Raw genomic sequence first — 17776 nt, forward strand, 5'->3', positions numbered from 1 at the left:
ATCCTTCCACCTCACGCCACATATTGTTCTCAAACATTGCATTTCCAACTTATCCACCCTCCTTCGCACAACCATATAACATTGTTGGAACCACTATTCCTTCAAGCATACCCATTTTTGTTTTCATGGATAATGTTCTTGCCTTCCACACATTCCTCAATGGTTCTGGGTCCTCAATGGTCCCAGAACCGTCACCCCCTCCCCCACCCTGTGACTCTCTTCCACTTTCATGGTTCTATTCGCTGCCAAGTCCACTCCCAGATATCTAAGGCACTCCACTTCCTCCAGTTTTTCTCCATTCAAGCTTACCTTCCAATTAATCTGTCCCTCAACCCTACTAAACCTAATAACCTTGCTTTTATTCACATTTACTCTCAACTTTATTCTTTCACACACTACCAAACTCAGTCACCACCTTAGGTAGTTTCTCACCTGAATCAGCCACCAGCACTGTATCATCAGCGAACAACAACTGACTCACTTCCTAAGCCCTCTCATCCACAACACAGCCACCAGCACTGTATCATCAGGGAACAACAACTGACTCATTTCCTAAGCCCTCTCATCCACAACAGACTGCATACTTGCCCCTCTCTCCAAAACTCTTGCATTCACCTCCCTAATCACCCCATCCATAAGCAGATTAAACAGCCATGAAGACATCATGCACCCCTTCCGAAAAAAGACATTCACTGAGAACCAATCACTTTCCTCTCTTCCTACTCATACACATGCCTTACATCCTCGATAAAAACTTTTCACTGCTTCTAGCAACTTGCCTCCCACACCATATATTCTTAATACCTTCCACAGAGCATCTCTATCAACTCTATCATATGCCTTCTCCAGATCCATAAATGCTACATACAAATCCATCTGTTTTTCCAAGTATTTCTCACATACATTCTTTAAAGCAAACGCCTGGTCCACACATCCCCTTCCACTTCTGAAACCACACTGCTCTAACCCAATCTAATGCTCTGTACATGCCTTTACCCTCTCAATCATTACCTTCCCATATGATTTCTCAGGAATACTCAAGAAATGTATGCCCCTGTAATTTGAACACTCGCCTTTATCCTCTTTGCCTTTGTACAATGGCACTATGCATGCATTCTGCCAATCCTCAGGTATTTCACCTTGGTCCATACATACATTGAATATCCTTACCAACCAATCAACAACACAGTCAACCCCCCCCCCCCCCTTTTTTTTTTTTTTTTTAATTCTACCTCAATTCATCCAAACCTGCTGCCTTCCTCTTTCATCTTCCACAAAGCTTTCACTACCTCTTCTCTGTTCACCAAACCATTCTCCCTGACCCTCTCACTTCGCACAGCACCCCAGCCAAAACACTCTGTATCTGCCACTCTCTCATCAAACACATTCAACAAACCTTTAAAATATTCACTTCATCATTACTTGTTATTACCTCCCCATTTGCCCCTTCACCAATGTTCCCATTTGTTCTCTCTTCTTTGGCACTTTATTTACCTCCTTCCAAAACATACTATTATTCTCCCTAAAATTTCATTATACTCTCTCACCCCAACCTCATTTGCTCTCTTTTTCACATCTTGCCCCTTTCTCTTGACCTTCTGCCACTTTCTTTTATACATCTCCCATTCATTTGCTCTGCTTCCCTGCAAAAATCATCCAAATGCCTCTCTTCTCTTTCACTAATATGTCTTACTTCTTCATCCACCATTCACTATCCTTTTTAATCTGGCCACCTCCCACCTTTCTCATGCCACATGCATCTTTTGCGCAAGCCATCACTGCTTCCCTAGATATATCCCATTCCTCCCCCACTCCCCTTACATTATGTGCTCTCACCTTTTGCCATTCTGCACTCAGTCTCTCTTGGTACTTCCTCACACAAATCTCCTTTCCAAGCTCACTTACTCTCAACACTCTCTTCTCCCCAACATTCTCTCTTTTCTGAAAACTTCTACAAATCTTCACTTTCGCCTCCACAAGATAGTGATCAGACATCCCTCCAGCTGCCCCTTTCAGCACATTAGCATCCAAAAGTCTCTCTTTTTCATGCCTGTCAATTAACACGTAATCAATAACGTCCTTTGGCCATCTCTCCTGCTCACATATGTATACTTATGTACGTCTCTCTTTTTAAACCAGGTATTCCCAATCACCAGTCCTTTTTCAGCACACAAATCAATAAGCTCTTCACCATTTCTATTTATAACACTGAACACCCCATGTGCACAAAGTTATCCCCGCAACTGCCACATTACTCACCTTTACATTCAAATCACCCATCACTATAACCTGGTCTCTTGCATCAAAGCTGCTAACACACTCTCTCAGTGGCTCCCAAAACACTTGCCTTTCATGAACTTTCTTCTCATAACCAGGTGCATAGGCACTAGTAATCATGCATCTCTCTCCATCCACTTTCAGTTTTACCCATATCAATCTAGACTTTACTTTCTTACACTATCACATATTCCCACAACTCCTGCTTCAGGAGGAGTGCTACTCCTTCCATTGCTCTTGTTCTCTCATTAACCCCTGACTTTACACCCAAGACATTCCCAAACCACTCTTCCCATTTACCCTTGAGCTTTGTTTCACTCAGAGCCAAAACACCCAGGTTCCTTTTCTCAAACCTGTCTCTCCCTTTTTCTCATCTTGGTTACATCCACACACATTTAGACACCCCAATCTGAGCCTTCGAGGAGGATGAGAACTCCTTGCATGACTCCTTCTGTTTTCCCTTTTAGAAATTTAAGAACCGTTTTTCTTCCTTCCCAAGGATTTCTTTCTGTGTTGGATTATTGTAATTACCTGTTTGTGACTGCAGATTTTTATTGTATGTGGCTTGAGCTTTCCCTACTGTCATACAACTTCTTACACTCACATATGTTATATGCATTAACCTTGTCTTCTTTTATGTTAATCCATTCATCCATCACTTATGCCCAAATAGTACTTCAGTGCATCTTTTTAACAGAATTCCTGCTTAATTTTCAAGTTAAAGCCCTTTGGATGTTTTATGTCTTCATGATTTGAAGATCTGTTTACTGTCCATGTCATCGATCCATTTTAGAAATCTTAGAGGATGTGATCAAAACCCCAGTTTTCTGTATTCCAGGATTGAGAAATTTAAAGCCTCTATCCTTTCCCAGTAACTCTGCTTTCTTAATTCTGGTACATTACCATCTTTGTAGCTCTTCACTGGGTACTTGGTACCATGATCAGACTTGAGAAGAATATTCTCATGTATGTACTTGAAACGCTATTACAATATTTGCTGGCAAGCAGTTTATCTCAACTTTTCTCCTAATGTAGGACTTTGGTGACAGGTTAGGGGTGTCATTGACACTAATCCTTCTCACACACAGAATCTTGAAAGTTATTTCCTTTGAGATAACAATCATATTGACGCCTTTCACTTTTTGTGTCCCCTCCTCATAACTATATATTTGCTCACATTGATGTTTAGTAGCCATCTAGGAGACCAACGTTGGAGACTGTTTTAGGACCCCTTATAAGTTGATGCAACCCTCCTTGCCTTTCACTGCCCTCCAGACCTTTGCATCACCTGATACATATTTGGGTAGGAGTCTGTGCCTTAAGGGAAGTCATTTACATGGATTAAAAAAAGAAAAAAAAGATAATAGTCCCAGAACAGAGCCCTGAAGCTCCTAGATCTGGAAGGCTTCTCTGACGAATGTCCTTTGTTGTTCCCTTCCACTGAAATAATCGCCAATCGTCATCTGAAGGATCGTTTCCCCACTGATTCCTTTCCTGGTGATTCAGCTTCTTTAACCCAAGCCCCAGCCTAGATACAAAGTTAATGACATTTGGCCATTCTGTGAATTTGATGTCAGCAGGAATTTTTCCTGATGATAATGGTAAGATTTTGCTTTTCTTTCAGACAGCAAAGAGGGGAAGGAGGCGGCAGCTGAAAATTTAATCAACAAAAGATTTAGAGGTGAGCATTTTGCTGGGGACTCAAAAAATATTGCACCTTGAAAACTTGCTGAATTAGTACGTAATGCTTTTTTGGTGGGAAAGAAATATATTGTAAATTGTCACTTGGTATATTAGCAAATACTTGATATTGTACTCCCAAGAATGGTTAGATCATTATATTTTGGTTTCCACAGAAGATGCAACTGGGACTAGTACAGAAGACTTAGAAGAGCTTCAAGAAAAGTTTGAAAACACTCTACTTGATATAAGAAGTAAGTTCCAAGAGACAGGTGGATATTTTCTTTTCCTGTTACATAATCGTTTCTCTGTGTGGGGTAGATGCATGCAGGCTCCCAGATGTGGTAAAGAATATATTGTTCATTTGAAAACAGTTAGTTAACTAAAGTGAGTTAGGTAATTCAATTGTGTCAATATATTCTTTTATATTGTATACTCCATTTCCAGTTACATAGGATGAATCAGGGACATATGCAAGCTCTCGGCTCACTTATATGCATCCATAATTCATATACAATGTGTACATATGAATTATTATCTTCTGTATTAATATCAGCTTTTCCTAATATGCATTCTGAATCATTATGTCCCAAGCCCATGGTCTTTTTCTCACATCACCTTTATTCACAAAAAGGCTCTGGTTGCACTGTAGTGAGCGTTAAACTTTTCAGTACAGTTTTGACAACATATGACAGATTTGTGTTCTGATTCTGAAAAGATTCCATTGGTGCTTTAGGGAATCTGAAGTAATGAGAACATGAAGAGTAGATTGTGTTGCAGGCTGTTACCTTTACATTTGTATGAATGAAGCTTAAATCTTATGATAATTCTTGTTAAATGGCATACCAGGTATGTGGAAATAAAGATCAACTAAGATAGAATCATGATTATTGCACTATACAGTAATGATTTTTTCATTGATTGTTTTTGATTGGAATGAAATAAATTGATTTTTTTACCTCCCAAAAGAGCCCTGCAAGCAAGACTGATTACTTGTTACATTATATGTTAAATTCACCCTCTTTAACTACCTTGATATCTTTGAGGTTGGCTGACTGTTGCTTGTTCATCGAATCATTATAACCAAATAGCAACTCACTGAAGCCTATGACCTCATAGGTATGGTAATGGAGAATTGCCTCCCAGCCACTAGCCATCCTCTCATGACTTATTCACGTTTCTTTTGATTGTTGAAGTAGAATGGGGGTAAGACTCATGATGAATTGCTAAATGGGAGTTGACAAGTTACGGTTACTACCTACACATGCACACAGCCACATATTGCAGTCAGAGTGTTAGTCTCTGAAAAAAGCACCTGCAGTGACCAAAGGCAACAGCTGGCAGCCATACATAAGGCAAAAATTTGGTAGGATGGATTTGACTCTTCTTGAACTCTAGCCATATGCTAATGGTTTGTGGTGGTGTTGCATTATCCTTATTTATATGGGTATCCTTTTCCTCCCCATTTAACTTGACAGGTGCACTTTATCATTGTTGGGGCTCTAGCCATACTTGTACAAACAGTCATTTCCCCCATTTACCAAAATCAAAAGGTTCACTTTAACAGTATGAAGAGACACCTTATGTCACAATCAACAATAGTTAGTGCCAGGAAAGAATTTTAGGGTGTTATTATCTATCTTAATAATGATTAGCATATGTTAGTATCTATCTATATTCTAATTCGTCAAGTATGATTTGCAATGAGCACATTATGGTTAAATCTGTTTGTAGATGTTCATAGATCAGTAATCTGTTTCACAAAAACTGGTAATTACCCTTGGCTAGGGTGGCTGATAGAAGCAATTATGTGGCATATCTTCCCCAAGGAATATATACCAAAGCCATCTCTGCCTACAGAACATTAACCATTAGGTCTTGTAGTTGGCTAATATAGTACAATTAGGGAAGTAATGACAGCACCCCCCTCACAGCGCGTGCACAGGGGGGAGGGGGGTGCTGTTTCATGTGTGGGGGTGACGACGGGAATGGATGAAGACGGCAAGTGTGAGTGTGTATATGTGTATGTGTCTGTGTATGTATATGTATATGTATGTATATTGGAAAGGATCAGTTTTGCGCCTGATTAAGTATATTCCTATGAGTCCACGTGGAAAATGAAACACAATAAGTTCCCAAGTGCACTTTTGTGTAATAATCACATCATCAGAGGAGATATAAGAAAGAAATATAACATTCAGTTGATATACAACGAAGAGACATAACTAGGACTCCATTTGGTAAACAAGTGATTGTCCAAGATGGACATCGAGCATATCATAAACATATCATGTGGACAAGAAGGGGAATTGTTTACAAATTCTATCAACAATAAAGTCATTCAGTTTGTATAGACCTTCACTGATATTCAGGATATAATTCTCTGTGTATTTAATAATAGAAGATTCAGTGATATTTCTTGTGGTACTGGAGTTAGTGTTAGTAACTGAGATGGCATTACTCCAGTCAGTACAATGATCATTAGTTTTTAACATGATTAAACAAGGCATTTGATTCTTGCCCTGTTCTTTTACTATATTTATGTTGCTTAAGTCTAACAGGAAGATCCTTAACAGTCTGCCCAACATAGCTACATCTTTTGTTGTATGTCAACTGACTGTGATATTTCTTTCTTGTATCTCTCTTGATGATTTGATTATTACACAGAAGAGCACTTGGGAACTTATCGCATTCCATTTTCCCTGTGGACTCATAGGAATGTATGTATATGTGCGTGGGTGGGTGTTTGTGTGTATACATGTGTATATGAGTTGGTTGGGCCATTCTTTCGTTTGTTTCCTTGCGCTACCTCGTTAACATGGAAGATGGCGATTAAGTATAATGAATAATAACAAATATGTTTAATTTACCAAACTTTGTTTTATTTGACGTGTATAGATTTATTTTATTTATTATACTTTGTTGCTGTCTCCCACGTTAGCGAGGTAGCGGAAGGAAACATGCGAAAGAATGGCCCAACCCACCCATATACACATGTATACACACATGTATACACACATGTATGTACATACACACCCACACGCACATATACATACCTATACATCTCAACGTAAACATATATATATACACACTCAGACATATACATATATACACATGTACATAATTCATACTGTCTGCCCTTATTCATTCCCGTCACCACCCACCACACATGAAATGAAAACCCCATCCCCTGCATGTGCATGAGGTAGTGCTAGGAAAAGACAACAAAGGCCACATTCGTTCACACTCAGTCTCTAGCTGTCATGTATAATGCACCGAAACCACAGCTCCCTTTCCACATCCAGGCCCCACAGAACTTTCCATGATTTACCCCAGATGCTTCACATGCCTTGGTTCAATCCATTGACAGCACATCAGCCCTGGTATACCACATCGTTCCAATTCACTCTATTCCTTGCATGCCTTTCACCCTCCTGTTTGTTCAGGCCCCAATCGCTCAAAATCTTTTTCAATCCATCTTTCCGCCTCCAATTTGGTCTCCCACTTCTCCTTGTTCCCTCCACCTCTGACACATATATCCTCTTTGTCAATCTTTCCTCACTCATTCTCTCCATGTGACCAAACCATTTCAAAACACCCTCTTCTGCTCTCTCGACCACACTCTCTTTATTACCACACATCTCTCTTACCCTTTCATTACTTACTCGATCAAACCACCTCACACCACATATTGTCCTCAAACATCTCATTTCCAGCACATCCACCCTCCGCCACACAACTCTATGTATATTTCTTATTAATTCTTAAGATTGTAATATTTCTTGGCTCTGGCCTGAAAGTGTTGAACAAACCCTACAAATATTAATCTTCATGTGATGCTTAAGTCATCATGTAATGATTTCTGGTGTTTAAGGGTTAATCAGAGGGAGGTAAGAGTTAACTTATTTGATGATGGGAGCATCCTTATAGGGATAATTGTAAGGTGATAAGAGCAGTTAAAAGGATTAATTTACATTGGCCCCTATCCCATTCTATGACTCACTTCAGCTCCATTATTTCACATGCCACCAGGTCCTCATGTCGGTGCATAAAGTATCCCGCTTCCTGCAGGTCTTCCTCGTTCAGACTTACACATAAACCATCTTATTTCATCATCCTGCTGAACCGCATTACCTTACTGTTGTTCATGTTTACTCCTGCATTTACTCTTGTGATATTTTGGTTTAATCAGGAATATAGCTTTGGAGTGTCTTCATGTGGAAAAGGTTACTTATAGGTCTTGGAACGAAGAGTAGTGAGTGAAATTGATGCAATGTTTGCACAGAAGTTTGTAGATCATTTCATATACATAAAATTCAGAGTTTCTTGCTATAAGTGAGACTGCAGAAATATGGAATATATGTTTTAATTGTCATCAAGGAAAAATGTCATATTTGGAACGTACTCCCTCTCATCGAGATTTCATGAGTCTCAGAAAATTATATCATGAAATGGTTGTTTGTTCTCCAGTATCTATATTCCTGATGCCTTTTCCAACTAGAAATCCCTCACAAAGGGATAGCTACAGCAAGAGAGTCTCCATAAGTAAAGAACTCCAGTGCCACTTCTTAGTCTTTAGTGCCTCACCCTTAACAGGCCTCTGGCAGAGGGCAGGTCTAACACAGTCTTTGCAGAGGCTCCTATCTAATGTTCTAATGACTACTTTTATATAATGCTCTTACTTCTACCTGATGTTCCTAATTAAATGTTCCTACCTACTACATCTATCTACTACTCCTACTACTTTGCTAAAAGGCAGGGCTAGCGCATAGTGCTCACGCCAGGAAAATCTTTGGTAATGAAGAATGAACTGCATGAGTTAAGTGTTACATATGAGAAGGAGAGATTGTATGTCCGTGGATAGAATGCTGGTAATCCACATGTTAGTGAGGCAGAGAGAAAATACAGCTTCCCATGTCAAAGGAGTGAAACTTGACGGCCACTAAAGTGCTGGCTCAGTAAGCAGATGTCACTAACCCTCCCGATACCCAAGCAGGTAGAATTGGTAGTATACCTCCATGGTTGTTTGCTGCCAACCAACTACTACTAACTGTTCATTGTCCTATACTGTCATAGAACATTTCTTTCAGTATTAGACTGAGGTAAGAATATGGCTTCTCCCTTAGCTCATTTTCTTGTTGGTTGAAAATATCAAAAGGTGGACATGGAAGTAAACAAACACCTTCATTAGGTGATAATTCTCATGAGGTTTAGTTTCCACTGTGGTTCTGGATGTGCTGTCTCTAGAAGAGAATAATCCTGAGCTAAGATTAATTGTCATTAGGGATAAGATTTTTTTTTTTTTTTCTCTCGCTGTCTCCCGCGTCTGCGAGGTAGCGCAAGGAAACAGACGAAAGAAATGGCCCAACCCACCCCCATACACATGTATATACATACGTCCACACCCGCAAATATACATACCTACACAGCTTTCCATGGTTTACCTCAGACGCTTCACATGCCTTGATTCAATCCACTGACAGCACGTCAACCCCGGTATACCACATCGCTCCAATTCACTCTATTCCTTGCCCTCCTTTCACCCTCCCGCATGTTCAGGCCCCGATCACACAAAATCTTTTTCACTCCATCTTTCCACCTCCAATTTGGTCTCCCTCTTCTGCTCGTTCCCTCCACCTCCGACACATATATCCTCTTGGTCAATCTTTCCTCACTCATTCTCTCCATGTGCCCAAACCATTTCAAAACACCCTCTTCTGCTCTCTCAACCACGCTCTTTTTATTTCCACACATCTCTCTTACCCTTACGTTACTTACTCGATCAAACCACCTCACACCACACATTGTCCTCAAACATCTCATTTCCAGCACATCCATTCTCCTGCGCACAACTCTATCCATAGCCCACGCCTCGCAACCATACAACATTGTTGGAACCACTATTCCTTCAAACATACCCATTTTTGCTTTCCGAGATAGTGTTCTCGACTTCCACACATTCTTCAAGGCTCCCAGAATTTTCGCCCCCTCCCCCACCCTATGATCCACTTCCGCTTCCATGGTTCCATCCACCGCCAGATCCACTCCCAGATATCTAAAACACTTCACCTCCTCCAGCTTTTCTCCATTCAAACTCACCCCCCAATTGACTTGACCCTCAACCCTACTGTACCTAATAACCTTGTTCTTATTCACATTTACTCTTAACTTTCCTCTTTCACACACTTTACCAAACTCAGTCACCAGCTTCTGCAGTTTCTCACATGAATCTTTTTCTTAGGTTTTCCTTACTAATCCTCTTTCTTCATATGGGTCTGTGCACTTATGTAATGAAAAGTTCTGGTTTTGAAGTAACTAGATTGGTATGGGAAAGACATTAATCATTTTTCCATTCCTGTCTTCTCGTCTTTCCTTTTCAAAATCCGTTTCTTGAGATGTGATGATGGTAAGTACAAATCGCAGACTTCACTGGTTGGTAAGTGATAAGGGTTGGTGGCCAAGAGGCAGTGCTGTACCACAACAATGAAGTCCCCCACCATACCCAATCATATGTCTGTAGCATCATCATTGCCTGAACAATATTATAAACATTAGACGACATTTTGACGTTGTAGTGCATGTCTTGAAATCGTTTAGATCTGACTCTCTTAGATTTGGAGATGGTTAATGAATGAAATGGTATGGAGAAATTTTGAATAACTGCTTTAAGTTATGGCACCAACTCACACATGCAGGAATATACATATAAAGAACGCCTGATAATTTCTTTTACTACTGTTATAATTAGGTGAAAAAGTTCAGCACATTTATGATTTAAATGGGTAGATAATTTGCCAGAGTATACCATTTTTACAGATATCTCACATACCTGATAGGGCTTAAGTGATTGAATTTGCATCTCACATTGAGAACAGTATAGCAGTTATTCTGTTTACCCTTTCCCCAGTGATTAACCAGATCATGTTTGGGATGCAAAAAAAAAAAAAAAAAAGTTTGAAAAATGAGTAAATTTCCTTCATTTTTCAGAAAACAAAAAAAAGAAATTATGGGACCCGGCAACAAGAAGAAAAGAGGCCAAACTGAATAGGAAGCTCAGTAGGTTGAAGAAACGAAAGGATAAAAGGATAGTGAAGTTCAAGAAGCAAAACATGTGTATGGAACCTAAGAAAGAAGAGTACTTCAGTGAAAGTAAGTTGATTGTTTTTTTGCCATCTGTTGATGTGGAAGTGCCTCAGGGGTGTGTGTGTGTGCATGTGTGTAACTTTTTTGTTTTACACTTAATTCCTGTTAATGCCTCAGTGATGTGTCATTAGGAGCAGATGAACAGTGTATGTGTTGGAAATGAAATACTTGGCACATGTGTGAGTTAGGTTGATCATGGAAGGAATGATAATGTGGGAGGAAGGTACAGTAGTAAGAGCTGGATGGTTTGGATATATATATTTTAGGGAGAATAAAAAGTTGTTTTGAAGTTTTGGAAGGAGGTAAATAAAGTGCTTAAGACAAGGGAGCAAATGGGAACTTCAGTGAAGGGCGCAAATGGGGAGGTGATAACAAGTAGTGGTGATGTGAGGAGATGGAGTGAGTATTTTGAAGGTTTGTTGAATGTGTTTGATGATAGAGTGGCAGATATAGGGTGTTTTGGTCGAGGTGGTGTGCAAAGTGCGAGGGTTGGGGAAAATGATTTGGTAAACAGAGAAGAGGTAGTAAAAGCTTTGCGGAAGATGAAAGCCGGCAAGACGGCGGGTTTGGATGGTATTGCAGTGGAATTTATTAAAAAGGGGGGTGACTGTATTGTTGACTGGTTGGTAAGGTTATTTAATGTGTGTATGACTCATGGTGGAGAGAGCAGAAGAGGGTGTTTTGAAATGGTTTGGGCACATGGAGAGAATGAGTGAGGAAAGATTGACCAAGAGGATATATGTGTCGGAGGTGGAGGGAACGAGGAGAAGAGGGAGACCAAATTGGAGGTGGAAAGATGGAGTGAAAAGGATTTTGTGTGATCGGGGCCTGAACATGCAGGAGGGTGAAAGGAGGGCAAGGAATAGAGTGAATTGGAGCGATGTGGTATACAGGGGTTGACGTGCTGTCAGTGGATTGAATCAAGGCATGTGAAGCGTCCGGGGTAAACCAAGGAAAGCTGTGTAGGTATGTATATTTGCGTGTGTGGACGTGTGTATGTACATGTGTATGGGGGGGGCTGGGCCATTTCTTTCGTCTGTTTCCTTGCGCTACCTCGCAAACACGGGAGACCGAAAAAAAAAAAAAAAAAAATGACTCATGGTGAGGTGCCTGAGGATTGGCGGAATGCGTGCATAGTGCCATTGTACAAAGGCAAAGGGGATAAGAGTGAGTGCTCAAATTACAGAGGTATAAGTTTGTTGAGTATTCCTGGCAAATTATATGGGAGGGTATTGATTGAGAGGGTGAAGGCATGTACAGAGCATCAGATTGGGGAAGAGCAGTGCGGTTTCAGAAGTGGTAGAGGATGTGTGGATCAGGTGTTTGCTTTGAAGAATGTATGTGAGAAATACTTAGAAAAGCAAATGGATTTGTATGTAGCATTTATGGATCTGGAGAAGGCATATGATAGAGTTGATAGAGATGCTCTGTGGAAGGTATTAAGAATATGTGGTGTGGGAGGCAAGTTGTTAGAAGCAGTGAAAAGTTTTTATCGAGGATGTAAGGCATGTGTACGTGTAGGAAGAGAGGAAAGTGATTGGTTCTCAGTGAATGTAGGTTTGCGGCAGGGGTGTGTGATGTCTCCATGGTTGTTTAATTTGTTTATGGATGGGGTTGTTAGGGAGGTGAATGCAAGAGTTTTGGAAAGAGGGGCAAGTATGAAGTCTGTTGGGGATGAGAGAGCTTGGGAAGTGAGTCAGTTGTTGTTCGCTGATGATACAGCACTGGTGGCTGATTCATGTGAGAAACTGCAGAAGCTGGTAACTGAGTTTGGTAAAGTGTGTGAAAGAAGAAAGTTAAGAGTAAATGTGAATAAGAGCAAGGTTATTAGGTACAGTAGGGTTGAGGGTCAAGTCAATTGGGAGGTGAGTTTGAATGGAGAAAAACTGGAGGAAGTGAAGTGTTTTAGATATCTGGGAGTGGATCTGGCAGCGGATGGAACCATGGAAGCGGAAGTGGATCATAGGGTGGGGGAGGGGGCGAAAATTCTGGGAGCCTTGAAGAATGTGTGGAAGTCGAGAACATTATCTCGGAAAGCAAAAATGGGTATGTTTGAAGGAATAGTGGTTCCAACAATGTTGTATGGTTGCGAGGCGTGGAATATGGATAGAGTTGTGTGCAGGAGGATGGATGTGCTGGAAATGAGATGTTTGAGGACAATGTGTGGTGTGAGGTGGTTTGATCGAGTAAGTAACGTAAGGGTAAGAGAGATGTGTGGAAATAAAAAGAGCGTGGTTGAGAGAGCAGAAGAGGATGTTTTGAAATGGTTTGGTCACATGGAGAGAATGAGTGAGGAAAGTTTGACCAAGAGGATATATGTGTCGGAGGTGGAGGGAACGAGAAGAGGGAGACCAGATTGGAGGTGGAAAGATGGAGTGAAAAAGATTTTGTGTGATCGGGGCCTGAACATGCAGGAGGGTGAAAGGAGGGCAAAGAATAGAGTGAATTGGAGCGATGTGGTATACCGGGGTTGACGTGCTGTCAGTGGATTGAATCAAGGCATGTGTATGGGGGTGGGTTGGGCCATTTCTTTTGTCTGTTTCCTTGCGCTACCTCGCAAACGCGGGAGACAGCGACAAAGCAAAAAAAAAAAAAAGTTTGTTGAGTATTCCTGGGAAATTATATGGGAGGGTATTGACTGAGAGGGTGAAGGCATGTACAGAGCATCAGATTGGGGAAGAGCAGTGTGGTTTCAGAAGTGGTAGAGGATGTGTGGATCAGGTGTTTGCTTTGAAGAATGTATGTGAGAAATACTTAGAAAAGCAAATGGATTTGTATGTAGCATTTATGGATCTGGAGAAGGCATATGATGTAGTTGATAGAGATTCTCTGTGGAAGGTATTAAGAATATATGGTGTGGGAGGCAAGTTGTTAGAAGCAGTGAAAAGTTTTTATCAAGGATGTAAGGCATGTGTACGTGTAGGAAGAGAGGAAAGTGATTGGTTCTCAGTGAATGTAGGTTTGCAGCAGGGGTGTGTGATGTCTCCATGGTTGTTTAATTTGTTTATGGATGGGGTTGTTAGGGAGGTGAATGCAAGAGTTTTGGAAAGAGGGGCAAGTATGCAGTCTGTTGTGGATGAGAGAGCTTGGGAAGTGAGTCAGTTGTTGTTTGCTGATGATACAGCACTGGTGGCTGATTCATGTGAGAAACTGCAGAAGCTGGTGACTGAGTTTGATAAGTGTGTGAAAGAAGAAAGCTAAGAGTAAATGTGAATGAGAGCAAGGTTATTAGGTACAGTAGGGTTGAGGGACAAGTCAATGGGAGGTAAGTTTGAATGGAGAAAAACTGGAGGAAGTGAAGTGTTTTAGATATGTGGGAGTGGATTTGGCAGCAGATGGAACCATGGAAGCGGAAGTGAATCATAGGGTGGGGGAGGGGGCGAAAGTTCTTGGAGCATTGAGGAATGTGTGGAAGTCGAGAACATTATCTCAGGAAAGCAAAAATGGGTATGTTTGAAGGAATAGTGGTTCCAACAATGTTATATGGTTGCGAGGTGTGGGCTATAGAGTTGTGCAGAGGATGGTGGATGTGCTGGAAATGAGATACTTGAGGACAATATGTGGTGTGAGGTGGTTTGACCGAGTAAGTAATAATAGGGTAAGAGAGATGTTTGCTAATAAAAAGTGTGGTTGAGAGAGCAGAAGAGTGTGTTTTGAAATGGTTTGGTCACATGGAGAGAATGAGTGAGGAAAGATTGACTAAGAGGATATAAGTGTCAGAGGTGCAGGGAATGAGGAGAAGTGGGAGACCCAATTGGAGGTGGAAAGATGGAGTGAAAAAGATTTTGAGTTATCGGGGCCTGAACATGGAGGAGGGTGAAAGGCGTGCAAGGAATAGAGTGAATTGGAACGATGTGGTATACCGGGGTCGACGTGCTGTCAATGGATTGAACCAGGGCATGTGAAGTGTCTGGGGTAAACCATAGAAAGTTGTGTGGGGCCTGGATGTGATAAGGGAGCTGTGGTTTCGGTGCATTATAACATGACAGCTAGAGACTGAGTGTGAATGAATGTGGCCTTTGTTGACTTTTCCTAGCGCTAGCTCGTGCACATTTGGGGGGAGGGGGTTCTTATTTCATGTGTGGCGGGGTGACGATGGGAATGAATAAAGGCAGACAATATGAATTATGTACATGTGTATATATGTTTATGTCTGTGTGTGTATATATATGTATACGTTGAGATGTATATGTGCGTGTGTGGACGTGTATGTATATGCATGTGTATGTGGATGGGTTGGGCCATTCTTTCGTCTGTTTCCTTGTGCTACCTCGCTAACGCAGGAGACAGCGACAAAGCAAAATAAATAAGTAAATAAAATATATGGTGAGGATGAGTGAAGGAAGATCCACTAAAAAGATCCATATGTCAGAAGTAGAAGGAGAAAGGGGAAGTGGGAGACTAAGAAAGTGAAGGCATGACACGAAAGAGGCTTTAGGTTATCAGGGCCTTAATATTTACATGGGTGAGAAGCTTGCATGGGATTGAATGGATTGGAATGATGTGGCATGAAGGGGGTGGTGGGCTAAGCCAGGGCATATTAAGCTGTTTGTGGGACTTATCTGTAGATAGTGGGCTTTGGTTTTGGTACACTACACATGAGAGCTTGAGAGTGCACATGAGGCCATTGTTCATATATTCATATATTGCATGAAGAAAAAGTAAATTTTTACATTGTAAAAAAATTCATTGTTTGGGTGATTTGGTGAATAGAGACAAGGTTGTCAAAGCCTTGTGTAAAGTGAAAGGTAGCAAGGTGGCTGGATTGGATGGTATTGTGGTTGAATTTCTTAAGAGAGTAGGTGACTGTGTCATTAAATGGTTTGTTAAGATTTTCAGTTTATGTATGGATAATTATTAGGTATTTGAGGATTGTTAGGATGCCAGTATGAGATCCATTATACAAAGGCAAAAGAGACAAAGGTGAGTTTTTGAATTACAGAGGAACAAGTTTGTTTAGATTGATTGCCATTTTTTGTTTTTGAGAGAGAATTTTTCATTCTTTTTCCTTCAACGTTAAAAGATTTGTATTTTCTCTTAACAGATGTTAAACAAAAAAAGCCCATTTACGATCGGAATGGACAGCTGGTGTTCAGCAAATTTGATTTTTCAAAGAGCTCCGCCTCAAGTGAGAAAGACTCCAGTCTAAAAGGGAAGGATCTGAAGCAGCTACTGTCACAGGTCCTTAAAGAAAAAGAAAAGGTTTGTGGTAATGATACACTTGAAGTGACTGATCATCTTTGATAGTGGACAAACTTCATGTATTTTTCAGATATGTAAATTTTTCCCTTGTTTAACCCTTTTTTCTTTTTTGTGTTTGAGGCTCCCAGTCTTAGAAAAAAGTTCCCACTGAGGTTGTGCCTTTATGGAATTATAAAGAGGTTCAGGGAAGGGAAAAGAGGTGATGAGGAAAGGTATTTGAAAATTTGGGGAAGGGGAAAGCCTGTCTAATAAAAAGTGCCAGGTCATATGTATCGAGAAAGACATGAGGAGTTAGAGAGTTCTAAGGCTTTGAGGTATAGGGAAAGAAACTTATCGAAACAGCCTACCCTTGACATACTAATGACCACACAATAATCTTGTAACACAGTAGCTTGCTGAGTACTGCATGATGTAGGTAATGCTCGGGACACACAAGCAGCCAGCTATTAGAAGCAAAAATGTAATACCTATAGAGGAGGGAAAGTGAACCAATATTGAGACAGGGTAAAATGGTCAAGTTTTGAGGTAAGCCTGTTGAGAGTTGATTAGTTGAACTACCTTTGCCTCAACATCAAAAGAGGACTCTCAGTTTTTTAGAGGCAGATTACCTAATTAAAAGATGGGGTTTTCTTAATAATGTGGATGGTACAGTAATACTGAGTATGTTCATTGAGTCAAGAGGTTGAAGATGGAGTGGAAGGGTCTTTGCGTTGTTGGGGGGCCTGAACATTTACTCGAACTGGTGTTTTGGTACCAATGGGATGATGTACTGTCAGTGTGTTGAACCAGTTCATATGAAGAGGCCAGAGGAAACCATGGAGTAGTCTTCATGGTTTAGCTGATGATGAGGGCTTTGGTTTTGATGGATTATGCGTGACAGCTAAAGATTGAATGTGGACAGGCGAGGCTGTTCTTCTGTTGCTGGTATTGCCCCGCTAATGCGGGAGACTAAAACAAGTATGACAAAAATTCTTTGGACAAAGCCCATTTATTGATTTTTAAAAAGCGAGATATACATAAGTATACTTATGTAAGTAGGAGAGATGGCTAGAGAGCGTTATTGGATTACATGTTAATTGACAGGCGCGCGAAAGAGAGACTTTTGGATGTTAATGTGCTGAGAGGTGCAACTGGAGGGATGTCTGATCATTATCTTGTGGAGGCTAAGGTGAAGATTTGTATGGGTTTTCAGAAAAGAAGAGTGAATGTTGGGGTGAAGAGGGTGGTGAGAGTAAGTGAGCTTGGGAAGGAGACTTGTGTGAGGAAGTACCAGGAGGGACTGAGTACAGAATGGAAAAAGGTGAGAACAATGGAAGTAAGGGGAGTGGGGGAGGAATGGGATGTATTTAGGGAATCAGTGATGGATTGCACAAAAGATGCTTGTGGCATGAGAAGAGTGGGAGATGGGTTGATTAGAAAGGGTAGTGAGTGGTGGGATGAAGAAGTAAGAGTATTAGTGAAAGAGAAGAGAGAG

The 17776-nt window shown here is 40.8% G+C and overlaps 1 protein-coding gene across 3 annotated transcripts in view; it reads left to right on the plus strand.

Moving 5' to 3' along the window:
* LOC139745682 (uncharacterized) overlaps positions 1-17776 on the plus strand; it is a 77177-nt gene that overhangs the window by 52254 nt on the left and 7147 nt on the right. For all 3 annotated transcript variants that reach the window (XM_071656089.1, XM_071656090.1, XM_071656093.1), the window contains 4 exons: positions 3902-3958; positions 4134-4211; positions 10945-11106; positions 16145-16302. In XM_071656089.1, coding sequence (XP_071512190.1) covers positions 3902-3958; positions 4134-4211; positions 10945-11106; positions 16145-16302 — 455 coding nt within the window. The remainder of the gene's footprint in view (positions 1-3901; positions 3959-4133; positions 4212-10944; positions 11107-16144; positions 16303-17776) is intronic.

The sequence above is a fragment of the Panulirus ornatus genome, chromosome 62, assembly GCF_036320965.1.
Source record: "Panulirus ornatus isolate Po-2019 chromosome 62, ASM3632096v1, whole genome shotgun sequence".
NCBI classification, from domain to species: Eukaryota; Metazoa; Arthropoda; class Malacostraca; order Decapoda; family Palinuridae; genus Panulirus; species Panulirus ornatus.